Raw genomic sequence first — 14,487 nt, 5'->3', positions numbered from 1 at the left:
TCTGTTGCATCACTGAGAGTGACGGGCGGTAAGTAGACAGATTTAGGTTGTCTTGCTGTTTTCATCACATATTTACTTATATATGGAAGTTACTTACATATTTACATTTTAGTTTAGTTCCTCACTCTGCTTACACAAGATGTATGAGCTACATAGCAACTATTTCACACATCGGATAATTCTGTGCTTTAGTTGAAAGCGTAATAAGACTATTAACTTAATTGTAAAAACCCCATTCTGAATATCATGTAATACCTTAATAGCACACACACCACCTGTATTCTGTTTACCGTTTATGACAAAATTGTAACTAAATTGAAAACTACAATAGGCATTTTCTGAGGACAGCTGATATTGGCTGTGAATTATTGATGTATCTGACTAGGGTGCAACTGTGGATCATCAGAGAAGTTAAAAATGTTTAAAATACACATTTGTTTATATTTGACTCCACTCTGCCTGTTAGACATTTATGCAAATTAGTGCATATTTAGTCACCTCTTTTGCATATCTTGAAATTTCAGGACACTTCATCTTCTTAATGTATTAATGGAAAAGTGTTTTTGTGAAGTCTTTTTTCAAATAATGAGTTTTCCCTGTCAGCCAGATATCCTCACGTCAGTATCAATTATGTACACCAGAATTTCCTTTTTACGCCTTTCCATATTCTAAAGGTTTTTGCAGAGGTGTTGTTTGTATTATTCGAAGTCTGATTTATGCAACATTTATTCCTTCCAAAACAAAACATGGAAAACATATTTTTTGATTGTTGGCAGTAATTCCTGATTAAGTTAATGATAAAAATCCCTGCTGTCAAAACCTATGATTCAAGTGTGCCAACAAAATTAAACAAGATGTTTAAGCCTTACAGTTCATTACACTTGTAGCATAGACATGCTCCATTGAATTGAATAAGGACTTGTGTAATATTCAGCTATACGATGAATGTTGAGTGCACATACACTGGCCAGTAATTATGAAACAAATAGTCTCACAACCCTGTTAAATCATTCAGTGGCCACTCTTACATGCAAAGCATGCTCTTCCATTCTCAGCTGAATAGCATGAACAACTGGGTTGTGGTAATAACAACAGGTGGCCAGATGGAGGGTAAGCAATGAATTATTTTTAAACTTTGACAGAGTCACCACGGTAACACAACACAAGGGAATGCAAACAAACTAGACAGATTCAAACGAACTATGCAGTTATGTGGGATCCATCACAGCCTCACAACCCTGTTAAAATATATTATTTTTAATGAGATTTACTTATTTTTTGCTGTTTTATTGAGGCCGATATCTATAACTCACTGTATGCACTTGAACTTCCACTGTGGAGTCAGCATTGCTGGTACATGATCATACCCATCATTGTCGCCCTCTCTCACCCAGAGAAACACTGTCTGTATTTGCAAGCATAGAAGCTCTCCCAATCAGATTTTTTTTTTAAATTTCAGCAAGAAGAGAGGTGAATGCAGGTTATTTTATTTTTTCTTCCAAAAAAGAAGACCACACTTGAGCGTGAGACATTCTTCATCATGAGAACACTTCAGCCAAACATTATGCCAATAAAGGAGGAAGGAAGTCTATTCTTTCTACATGAATGTTCATATTTTACTTTGCAAACTGATAAAAAAAAAACAGCAGGCCAGAATACATTAGCCTGGGTAAACATCAACAAAGCAGCAGCCTCTTTTTATTAGACCCCTACGCCTGGAAGCAGTGGGTTGAGGGGCATTTCATTTCGAGAAAGCGAGCGCGTCTGTCGGTGCATATTGTTTCCATGATGGCAATTTATTTTGCCAGAGTAGCAGGACAAGTGTGCATTATAGAATGAAGGCTGATAGATAAGAACAATAGAAAAGATACTTTTCAATTCTTAATGTTGTTGAGAGATGCACTGGCTGTGCTGCCTGGTTGCACTGAATACTAATCTTTCTGGGTGTGGGCTGAGGGGACATGCAGTGTTCTGCAGTGAAACCTTCCCATCCAGCTTTCTTTTTTCTTCCCTTCCTCTGTTTTTTTTTTTGTATTCTCCACTAACCTCCTTCCACACAGCAGCTCAGATGATTTTGTAGTTACTTTGCAGCTGGGAGCATTCCATGCAAAACACTTAAGTGAGCCTGAGCAACAAAACTGCATCTCATAAAACTCGAGTTGCTGGTGAACAGGCACAGAGTGTTAAGTGACCAGATATTTTCAGTGGCAGACCTCTGTATGGAGTTGCTTGTTTTCCTGTAGGATAGCATGTTATTGATGGAAAGAAGAATATAGTATAACATTAGAAAGCTTGTACTGTCACTGGTTCCTTTGAAATATAGTGCTTTCTCTGTAGACTGACAAAAACCCACCTCTTGTGGACTGCAGGCCTTGAAAGTCGTCAGCAGGAACACAACAACCAAAAGTCATGGGAAACCAATGTTATTAACCAACTTCGAGAGACAAAGGAATGAAGTTTCAGGTATCTGGTTAAACTTTAGAGCAAGTGATTGAGGTGACTACCAATGAAAGTGAAGGACATTGCTGATTGACATGTGGTAAGGTGGTAAATGTTACAAAGGCAACAAGACTCAAGACTGTTTTCTCTCAACTGACAACCAGTTACCAAGCAAAGGGCAAGAAGTGAATGACCTTCTTTGTGCACAGATCTTGACCTCAACCAAGTAGTTGTAGTTGCCAAAAATCTCATCAAATCTTGAAATGTAAGGTATTCACTACTTGAATACTCTTCAAAGACCATCCTCACACAGTCCATCTGGGCAGTGCCAAGTGGACAGTCAGTGTTGAGTCCAGTGAAGTCTAACAAGAGACATCATTTAAAACCTACAAAGGTTAATCACAGATATAATTTTGTCGCTTCCACCCATTGTTTACATTTCCACCATCTTGTAGCCACAATTGGGTATTGTCTCTGGAAGCAGGTTTAACTCTGCATGACTAGAAGTCATTGGGATTTCAAAGCATTCTGTCAATTTTCATAAACCTGTCCTTAGACAGTTAACAAAGCACGGAGGTTGGAAAGTTGTGAGGCTAGCAATTTTTTTTCTTTCTTTTTTTAGGGGGGGTAAAGTTCTGGTCTTTGACAGAAGACTGATGGGAGTCTAGTGCACTAGACTAGCTAATGGGTCTTCACCCAAATTTTACTTAAGATCAGTGTCACTTTGTTACTGTTATATGGACAGTAACCTGTGAATTATGATGAATTCTGAGATGCACGAGTTACTGCATCATAGACTTTCTGGTTTGATATTTGCTGGTAATTTCTTTTTGCTTGTTTTGTTTTATTAGGCTTCTCCTCTGCTCAGCTTTGTTCTGTGTACCCCCATCCCCCACCCCCTTTCCATAAACACAGAGCTGAAGAAAGATGCATGGCGAAATCAAGAGGTGAATATAGAAACTAGTTCGACTCTAAATGGCAGGAAACATGCTGTAAATAGTGTGTATAGTAGAAAAGGAGTTCTGCTCTGTGTCCTCAACCATTAGGACACAGGCTTTCATTTAGACATTTATTTTATGTGCTGTAACCTTTTGAAGAATGTGTGTCTAGTCCCCACAGGATAACTAAAAAGACAAAGAACTAGTCTACCCAGTTTTCGTGTTCGTGTGTGTGTGTGTGTGTGTGCGTGTGTGTGGCATATATAGGCTTTTATCCGATCTGTGACACATGGGCCTTTTTATAAGTAAATAATTTTTTTTCAGGAATTTAGTGGTGACAATATTTAGTTCATATTTAGTTTTGCCAATTAAGCACATAGATGGCTGGCGGTGACATGGTCACAGCAACTCTTTGTGCAACTGAACTAAATTTAGTAATTGCATACAATAGCAGAACTGCGTGTACATTCTGTGACAACAAGAATTACCGTATTTCCCGGACTACAAAGTGCACCTGAATATTAGCCGCACAAGCTAAAATCAGGGGGAAATCCTGTTTTGTACATACATTAGCCGCACCTGACTAAAAGCCGCAGGTGTTTCAATGTTGACTTATCATATGTAAGAGAATATGCACAAAGGGAATTGTCAGGAAAGAGATGGCTGTTTGGAGACACATCACTTTTATTAATATTTTGAAAAACAAGTTATGGGTACATATTTGCACATGTAGTACATAACAGTAACCTACAGCACACCAGAAAAATAGATTCGGCCTACCTTTTAGGCTCAGGTGCAGTGACACGGCTTTAACAAGAAGAAAAGTCAGTCATTCACCACCATCTTCCTGCGCACTAAAACCACCAAAGTCCTCTTCTCCAGTGTCGGAAACGAGCAGGCTCAGGGTGGCTTCGTCATCCACTCTCAGCTTCTTTCCTTCGTTGTCACTTTCAAAACCAAAGAAATCCTCGTTGTCAGTGTCAGAGTCGAACACCCTCAGAAGGGCCGTGGCGGTGTCCTCCTCTCCATCGTGCAGCAGTCCAGCCCTTCGAAATCCGTTGGTGATCGTGGATGTTTTCACACTTTTCCACGCTGTTTGTTTTTCACGCTACTTCGTACGGCACTACGTTGCCTGGCGGACGGACATGTGACCAACATACCACTCTTGAACCCCGATCCTTCCACCAGGCAACGTAGTGCCGTACAACAGCGGAACAAACAAAACAAATCCTCTTACGATATCACAAAAATCATGGACAATCCATAGAAAAGCCGCACCTGACTAAAAGCCGCAGGGTTCAAAGCTTGTGCAAAAAGTAGCGGCTTATAGCCCGACAATTACGGTAATCAATGATTTATAAAAAAAATAAACTCCTTATAGCAGTAACATGTTCTAAATACACATTAACTGGGATTTGCTTTTATTTAACACATGAGGCTTGCTGTCTCAAATGTAGTAACAAAATACAGATAATGGAACAAATGTCAGCTACACGCCTTATTTCGGAGTTTGTCACTCATAATCCATACAGATCCAATTTACCTCAGAAGGTTTGGAGTCAGCACATCACACATTTGCATGCAAGGGTACAGCTTCCTTCACATACTTAGCTAATGTTATGCTGGAACATTTCCCAGGGGTAGCTTTGAATAGGCATCAGTCATTAAAGCAGTAGTAACATAGAATTTTGGAAGAATGACCACAATGCCCAATGTTCTACTATTAGAATAGTCAGGCCAGACTTTTATTTTTCCTCCACTGAAATTCATTTATCTTTAACATGTACTTGTGGCACTGCTGAAGTTAAGAGATGAAGGTAAACCTTTTCATTCGGCAGGTACATTTTGCCTCCCCTGACAGATCTGTAGACACATGCTGCCACAGGAAAAAGTGATGAAATGAGGAGAAACTCTGCTTGTGTTCTTTGCTGTTCTTGTTTCCTAAAGAAGACGTGCGTTGAGACTGACAAATAGACTTTTGCCCTCATGCATTATATATGAGAGGCAAGCAAGAAGGGCTATTCCCTCATGGGTGTGCCTCATCACTTGTTTAGCCATATCATGATGTGTGTATACTATGCAGAGGAGCTTTAGCTATAGGGATAATAACCTGATTCACTCGTACTCTGTTTCCATGGCGATGAGGAAAATATTACAGAATAGATGCGAGTAATTGCTTCTTCTTCAGAATGTGCGCTTGCATGTTAAAAGGACATTTTGTCTATGGCTGCAGCAGAAATCATATTTTAAAACACGTGTACGAGTTCCAGGGTATGGTTGGCGAACTAAATGAGATTTCAAATGAGGAGTGTTCAGGTTCCTTTTTAAATGAAGCCAATGTGTAGGTGCCCTTGGCCACTTCATAAACAAATCAATCATTGACATAACCAACTATACAGCTGAGCAACATATTTACAGTTTGGTTCAGAAAAGGTTTTAGTCTATATGGCAAATTACCTTTTCTTAACAGCTGTTAAGAGTGTATGTGGCAGGTATCCATGTTTTATTGAAATATCTGTGCATTAGCTGATAAATTAGCATTCTTAACCTCTTGTCTAAATATGGTCAGGCCAAAATGCTGAAGTTGAAGCTTGAGAATATACCTTCACAAAACCACAGGTACCGTCATGGAGACTGAACCGATCTTATATATACATTCTATGTATTTTCAAATTTTTATCGCAGCCCTATGTCATATACACTGACTCGTCCTGCGGCAGTGTATTTCTGTGTTATTCTACAGAGATGTGATTTAAAGCAAACTCTGCAGAGAGAGGTCAGCTGGCAGTGGCGCCCTCCCAGCATCTCTTTAATGGACTGGAAGAGATTCACTCGCAAATCAAACAAGCCAGGCGGAAGAAACTCAAGAAGAACATACACACACACACATGCTAGACAGTTGAAAATTTGTTCTCCTGGCCTAAGTAACAAAAAAGACAGCTTGTTTATTTACAGCCGTATCGCTGCACCTCACTTTATGACAACAAGGAGATTGTCCAAATGTGTTTGGGTGCAGTTGCATGGGTGCTCTTTGACCTGGAAGATGCGCACCATTTGGAATCTTTTATTCAAAGATTAAATGTCTGATTGAAAAAGGCCTAAGAGAAAATCCATCTGTACTTAAAGCCACTTAAACAATGGAAGAGGATTTGAACTTGAGACTAATCTGCTCATATTTCTGCCAAAATGAAGTCCGCTTGAGGAAGATGAAAGGAGGAGAGATTCAAAATCCCTCTGTTTGAAGTTTAAATCATGCCTCTGCACTATGAAACTGGTCTGAAATGACACCTATTAGTCTTTGTTTGCATGAAAAAAATTAGGTTTGTAAAATAAATTGAAACAACTACCTAATAATCATAAAGCAAGTAAATATTACAAAATAATCTGCATTAATGTCCTTTACTTTGTGCTGCATTATGCGATTATATGGTTTTATTAGTGCATGTCATTATATGACCTAATCTAATCCATTTCTTTCTGTGCTTTCTGACCCTAATCTCCATCACTTGCAGTCAAAGCTGTGGCACATAACTTGTGCTGCAGTTTTATTTAATCAAAGCCAAACATGTTTCCTGTCCGCCCTGCTGTCACTGCACGACCTGACTAACTTTACTGTAGAAAGAATCATTTTATAAAAGACTAGAAACTTTTTATTTTTGTTTATGTTTCGATCTTTTCAGCTAATTTCTCACCTTGTTCGCTGTGACAACTATATAGATGTGAATAGCTCACTTATTTATATTGTGTTTAGGCTCAATATTATGCATTCTTTGGACTGTGTCTGATGTAAATGACAGATTGTTGGCATGCTATACATCCCCCCAGCTAATTTATGGTACCTTCTGACTGTGTCGTTTTATTTTATTTTTTTTTAAATGCATCAAGGCAAACTGGAACATTTAGACAATTTTTTTTTCTTTCATTTTTTGGTTAAATCCTGGGCAAACCCCCAATGTTATGTTCCCCAAAGTGGACTAAGGGAACGCAAAAGAACTTAAAGAAGGCATTACAGCATTTTCAGTCCAATTATCTGAGCAATGGTCTTGAGGTTAATTTGAGTGATAGTCTTTCCAGGAAGTCTGCACTTCTGTTTTAGTGAGTGAAATTCTCAAATTTCATGTGAATTGCATTACGTGGATACAGACACCTGGATACAGTCTCCATATAAGCTAAGTGCTGACTGTCTCAATCCTGATTAACTCATGACAGCATCATCCTGTACTTTTAGGTTTTAGCCACAACCATCTCTAAGACTGTCTGTACAAGGGCTCAAAGGGACTCAAGAACTCATTTTCCCATGGTGTTATAAGTGATCTAAGATTTATGCTGGAAGATGATGTGTGTTGCAATAAACATCTGAATTAAAATACAGAAACTGTGCATGCAGCAATAGCAGTACACAAGACTTTGGTTGACAGATACACTCCTGCACATCACTGTGTTTGTTCAGAATCAGAATTAATTAACTATACTGTCACTAATGCTGGAGGCATTATCATTTTGTCCTGAGGGAGAATACATGTAGCCATGCCCAACACAATATAGTTAGAGCTATTAAAGCAGCAAAAGGAGATGAGCCAAATCGTCTCGTCTGACATAGCATCAAATGAATTGAGCAATTTCTCATTATTTAGAACATTTTTAATGGTCTGTTCTTTCTTAGATGATTGCTGGTTTGGGCATTATGACTGTTACTTTGTCAACACTTTCAATGTTTCTAAAAAGTCAATATGGAAACTAACCTGAAAGGTCCTCTTAAAATAAGTCAGGTTTGTTGTAAAACTCAAATGAGCTCAACGGAAGTTGATGTCTTGTGACTAAAGAGCTCTTCATCCAAAGATAGGAGCCATTATTTTCATTTCCAGCTGAGTACATTTTTATTGTAGGAGCCACTAAATTAGCTTTGTGTGGTTCAAAGTTCGTTTATGCAGTTAATTTTTATAAAACAAGACTATTAAGGATACCCCCACTTGACCTGCCTCGTCAGTGGTCCTGAAGGTTTAGGACTTCAAATTGCATACCACTACTTTCAGTAGTGAGAAAAAATTGAAGGAAAAGCAGCTAAATGTATCTTATTTTGCCTTTTCAAGCATACTTCAAATCAAATAGTTGTTCATTTTGTGACTGCTCAAAAGCTATGTCGATTTTTCCGTTTGTTTACTTCAAGGAACACTGACATAGTGTTGTGTTATGCACTCTCGGGGTTGACTCAAAACTCATAATGTCTGTGCATGCTCTGCCGATTCAAACATGACAGTTACAGAGGACTAGAACACATCAGGAATCTGTTTTTATTCGAGTTTGGACCTGGATCCATCCACAGCGTCTCTCTGTCATGTTTTGGTCACGCTTCAAGCTTTCCTGTCAGTGAACTCTCTCCTGTACCTCCCAACATTTTATTTATTTACTTTTCCTGCAAGCTCTGATGCCTTTCTCCTTGCTGTGCATTTTATACCTCATCTCTCTCCCGCACTCTTCTCGCTATTACTTTAGCACATAAGGCCTAGGTAATTAGTCCAATCATTATGATAATTACAGATCACAGAGGCCTGATCGGGAAGGTTAGACAAGGTTTTGTCCTGTGTCTGCACCCTGAATAAGTGATTACCATTATTCCCTCTGAGCACAGAAAGAGCAAAAAAAAAATTGACACAAATTCCCAGTGAGGTTTCTGTCCTTGCTCTTTTTGGCTTAATCATGTGTTCTTTGATTATTACTCTGCTTCACCCCAAGCAAGTTCCAGTTCAATACAAGAATACTGCATTCTCACAGTTAGCTTTGCTAGCAAGATTTTGCTCTCATTGATGCATAGTTTTCAATGTCATTCCCATAGGTATGTTGATCTATATGGAAATACTGGTTGAGTCATTAGTCATTGTAACAGTTATTTCGGCTGCTGCATGCTTCAAGATTCCTGTTTTGGCTCTTAGCTTGTGCTGTCGGACTAGTAGTGAACATTTGCTGTTACTGGACAGCTTGCTGAACTTACTTAATCTTGACAGTGGTGAAGATACAAACACTGACTGTCAATCTTGGACTTGGACTAAAGTTGACATGGTGATAAAACTTGATAAAACTTTTCCTAACATCACACTTGGAAAGGTTGAGTGAGTTTGAATATAAACTTTACACTTGAAAATGAGTTATTGGTTAAAGATACACTGTGACATTTGATGCTTCTCTGAGCAGCAGCTGTACTGATCCTTGTAGAAGAGATAACAGAACTGCATGGACATTTAGATGAGCCCTTTACCTTTTCCAAATCGCTTTGGCTACAGAGCTACAGAGAGTGAGTCATGCCGTAGCCCTTTCAGCAAAGCGATCCACTTCAGGTTAGGTTGCCCTCCGGGCTGGATTTCTGTAAATGCTTACAGTCACGCACATAGATAAAGCTGTTAATGCTGTGATGGAATCATCCCCAGCTTTAGATTGCTTTATCTACACTGCCGAACCATTTGCATATAACACATAAACAGTTATTACTTAGCAATGCATGAGGATTTGTCTTTTCCTTTAATGTGCATTACACAGATTGAGGGCTCTGCTGTGTTCGCTTTACATTCCATTATTGCATGTGAGTGGTTGCACTCTATAGAGCAATTTTCCTTCAATTTTGTCACCGTATTGTAAATCGTACTCAGTCACATGCTGTATCGACCACAAAAATCAGCAGTGGGCTTTGTGCCACTCTTGTAAAATCTCCAATAGGATTTTCATTTCTGCTGAAAAAATAGATTGTTCCAGAGAGATGGCTCAGCGCTGAATTAGACAAAATAAATCACACTGTAGACTGTCAGCTCGCAGCCCACAGCATTATGCTCATCGCTGGATATCTGAAATAATCTCTCCACAACAAAACCAACTGAGCTCATGGCTGGGCATGTTTGTTGGTTCTGTTTGTTGAAAGAAAAAAAGCTTCCAGTCACCTTTGTCGCACCACAGATTCGCTGAAGTTGTGTCTACATTAGACGATCAGCTTTCATCTGTCACCCTACCGTTTCGCTGCTGCTTCTCTAATGCAGAAGCTCTGTTGCTGCTCAGATTCTATAAGCACTCCAAATGTCTGTGAATTTCTACTGTAAATAGTGAATCTTTGGCATAGGTGACTGGAGCTTGAAATGTCATTTATTCTTTCTTGATTTCAAGACATGTCTTACATGCATACATGAAAGCTATAACGGTTAACTCTTTATTGTGTTAGTTATTATTCTTCAATCTCAGCATTCATTTTATTGTCAACTACAGACCTTTAAAGTATCTTAAACCACCTTTGTGGTAGTTCCTGCAGAGTAGGCAGATCCAGAACTTCAATTTACCATGATGATTGGTGGTTAGTAGTCAATCCAGCAACCAAAAGTTAGTCATTTTCAATTTCTTAAATCTATATCCTCTATGTTTAATCTCACTAAATTAATACAAACTATAAGACCTGATAGACATAACATTAGCAGAGCATAAATGTTATGTGGGTAGTGTGGGAAGTTTAAAGCTTTAAGAACTTTTTTACTTGAATCTGCTTGAGGTGTTCTTCCTTGTGACCATCAATTGGCCATGCAGCTAACTAACTGGTTCCTTGTTTTAATGAATGTGGGTAATGGGAAGTGTGGTAAATAGCTCTGATTGCTCTTATCTGCAGGCTAATGATGTCTTGGGCTCTTTTCAATTAAGGTGGGAACGAGGTCACTAAAAGGTTTTTTTTCATAGCTCAGCCATTCAGCTTCATTAAAGCCTTTCGCATGTATTCATTAAGGCTGCAGCCACAGGTGCCCAAAGCACATGCTCTGCTTCCCTCTTTTATCCTCTATAAACTAATTAAGAACTTATTAATCCTCCATCAGTAGCTTTGGGCTTTGGACCCTTCCTGCAGAGTCCCTTTTGGCTGTGGTTTTGGCACTGGTCTTTCTATGTGCTAGCCACACTATTCAGTGCTGATGTGTGAAAACTTGGGCTTAAAAGTCATTCACCCATATGTTTTTTTTTTTTTTAGGATGCTTTAATTTCTGAATTGCCTTAGTTTCTTTCTCCAACATGTATGAGTTCACACAAAATGTAACAGACAAAATGTGTCACACTTAAATAGTTCATATCATTAAAGAGATTTTTATCCTAGGCAAAGATAACCCAAGGACATTTTTAAATTTACATTTTTTAAATGATCATTTCATTTATTTCAAGTAAGGGAAAAAACATGATCAAAGCCTACCTGGTCCAGTGTGAAAAAATCTTGCCAAAACTTAGCAACTGGTTGTGCCAACCTTGGCAGCAAGAACTGCAATCTAGAATTAATGTTAACTGGCAATGAGTCTTTCACATTACTATGGAGCATTTTCTTTCCCCAAATCTTCCTTATAGAATTAATTTTTAATTTGACCAAACTGAATGATTTTTGAGCATAATTGTCCTGTTTAAGGCCATGTCGAACCATCTAAATCAGAGTTAAGTACTTACTTTGACTAAGCCAATGAGCCACTCAGAGTTGGACTTGCTGGTGTGTTTTGGGACATTGTCCTGCTGCATAGTTTGAGCTTCAGGGCACGAGCTGATGGCCAGACATTCTTCTTCAGGATTTACTTGAGCAGAATTCATAGTTTGATATAATCAGGGTGTGAGGCAGCTCAGCAGTCCATTTCACCATACCACTACCATGACTGACTGTTGATATGTTCATCACATAAAATACTGTGTTAGCATTATGCCAGATGTAAACCTTCTAAAAATGTTTAACTCCTGTTTTGTCAGTCCACAGAAATTTTTTTCTCAAAAGTCTTATTGGTTAGCAGTGGTTTTTATCTTTTCATTGTTAAATCAGGAACACTCAGTTGAAATGAAGGAAATGAAGGCTTATAGTTCTTTAGATGCTCCTCTAGATTCTTTTGTCACCTAGTGGATGGGTCAGTCAATCTTAGGAAGGATCATCACTGTTTAAAGTTTTCTCCATTTGTGGTTAATGTCTCTCACCATGGTTTGCAGCAGTACCAAAGCCTTAGAAATCGGTTTGCAACCTTGTAGATGTCAATGACTTTGTTTCTTTAGATTGTAGCATGAAGTGTTGCTTTTCAGATCCTTAAGCCTGATTCATTTTGCCAGACAGATTCAATTTATTCATTCTTTATTTTACAGGTATGGCAGTTATCGGGCTCAGGAAACTGACCTCGGCTTTCTAAAAAATGTATATATATATTAATGGGGAAGGGGGAAAAATACAAAATTTTAAAAACAGGAAGTTGAGAGTATGTTATGCTAATTAGGCATGGATTTGTGTAGTTTATGCCATGTGGCACTTAATTCAAGGATGCTAGTCTGGGAAAAGCTGTACTGTTCAAAGATTGCTCCGGCAATGTATCAGAACAATGTAGTTTATTTTTAGTTAGTGATCCACTCATGATCTGCTGATCATGCCGAGAACGTGCTTCCTGAAACACATTCCTGGATCCTGATTCCTGGAATGTGTATTGGTATTGGTGGTTAAAACGGTTGCATTTTCCCCACAGTGGGCTTTTATAGAGTAAGAATGAGTTTACAAAAAAAAATTGACCTTGAAGCACTGCACGAGAATATGTTAACCTCTTTATTAAAATTGAATAAATAAAGTTGAGCAGTATTCTCAGTCTCGTGCTTTCTTTTGTAGACACATGGGATGCAATCAAAGGTAGCAATACAAAGTGATAATTGCTATTTTTAACATGCCAGATATAAATCCCTCTTTCACACAGCGTCATTCGGCCAGGCCTGCCAACTTCAATATTTAACAAGAAATAATCTCAAAATGCAACAGCACAATCTTCTGTCAGCCAACTAAATAAATAAATGAATAGTCAGATGCAGTATATTCCTACTGGTCAGACCAAAAAAGCAGTCTGCTTTGATGACAGACTTCGAGCTTCATTTTCTGCCTTTCTGAGGAGGGTTCATCTGCAGTCCACTGCCCCTCTTTTACCCACATCTCTGCAAATCTTCAGATGGGAAAAGAGGTGACCCTTGGTCCATTTATTGAGATGGACGGCAGACTCTTGGATTTGAGAGAAAAATGTGTGGAAAGAGTCAATAAATATCTGAAAATAACTGCCGTGTTTAACAGCATCACGGATCGAAAGTTCTACGTTCAGACAGCGAGTGATGGTCAGGCTAGGGTTGTTCTTTCTCACAGAGATGTGTGGCTGGTCCTCTTCTGTTTCTGTTATTATTATTTTTTTGCTGTATGTGGCTACCTGCTGCACATGACTATGTGTCAAATGAATTTCACATGGTTTGCTCATTATTGCATCTGGGCAAGGACACAAAGCCTAGAGCAGCTTTGCCTGTGTTATTTCCTTTTTATATCCTGCAGTGATACTTTATATGGAGCCATAGTAATTCCTTAGAATTTGGCTTTCACTCAGTTCAGTAGCATTAAAAATATCTTTGTTTCTGGATTTGTAGGTCAAACAAAACGGAGAAGGTGAAAAAAGGGAAAAATTACCTCAAGGTTCCTCATAACTCAGACTCCTTTTCCCAACCCCAAAGCTTCTCTCCGTGCTTTTGTCGAGCATGCAATTCGCCAACGTGTCATGGGCTCCATTTTTATCTGTCACATTCGTTTGCGCGTGATGGCCGCTGATGCTCGGCTCATTAAGAATTCTCCCCCCTCCTCTTCCTCCTGCTGCTGTTGCTGCTGCGGCTCTCCTTGAGATCCGAGAGGCTGCGACTCACTGACTCACATTCGTCCTTGACTAACACCCCTATCCTTTATTTCCGTGATTTTGCCTTTTATACTTCTCTGATTCCTTTCTTTCCTAGGTGCTTCTTATCTAGTGTTTCCTTCTTTCTCATACTGTTCTTTTTGATTTTTACTTTTGTTATGTTCCCAACCTGTGTTGATAAACTGTGCTCTGAATCCCTCCCAGAATAGTCTTTATCCTGACCATTTATTCTCTCTGTCTGTCTCTGTAGGAGCTGGTGGGCAGTAACCCTCCGCAGAGGAACTGGAAGGGAATAGCGATCGCCCTTCTTGTCATTCTGGTCATCTGTTCGCTGATCGTCACCTCCGTCATCCTGTTGACACCAGGTACACGGCGCAGGATGGAAGGGGGAGGGACACCATACACTTCACATCCCTGTGTTTACAAGGCTA

The 14,487-nt window shown here is 39.0% G+C and overlaps 1 protein-coding gene across 4 annotated transcripts in view; it reads left to right on the top strand.

Moving 5' to 3' along the window:
* LOC146701676 (A-type potassium channel modulatory protein DPP6-like) overlaps nt 1–14,487 on the top strand; it is a 262,406-nt gene that overhangs the window by 170,689 nt on the left and 77,230 nt on the right. For all 4 annotated transcript variants that reach the window (XM_085467967.1, XM_085467968.1, XM_085467965.1 and 1 more), the window contains one exon: nt 14,307–14,421. In XM_085467967.1, the coding sequence (XP_085324093.1) occupies nt 14,307–14,421 (115 nt within the window). The remainder of the gene's footprint in view (nt 1–14,306; nt 14,422–14,487) is intronic.

This window comes from Copadichromis virginalis, linkage group LG9, assembly GCF_057382275.1.
Source record: "Copadichromis virginalis isolate Kocher_CV1m ecotype Utaka linkage group LG9, C_Virginalis_male_GT1.1, whole genome shotgun sequence".
NCBI lineage: Eukaryota > Metazoa > Chordata > Actinopteri > Cichliformes > Cichlidae > Copadichromis > Copadichromis virginalis.
Note: the sequence above shows the minus strand (reverse complement) of the source record. Positions and strands in the feature narration are given on the sequence as shown.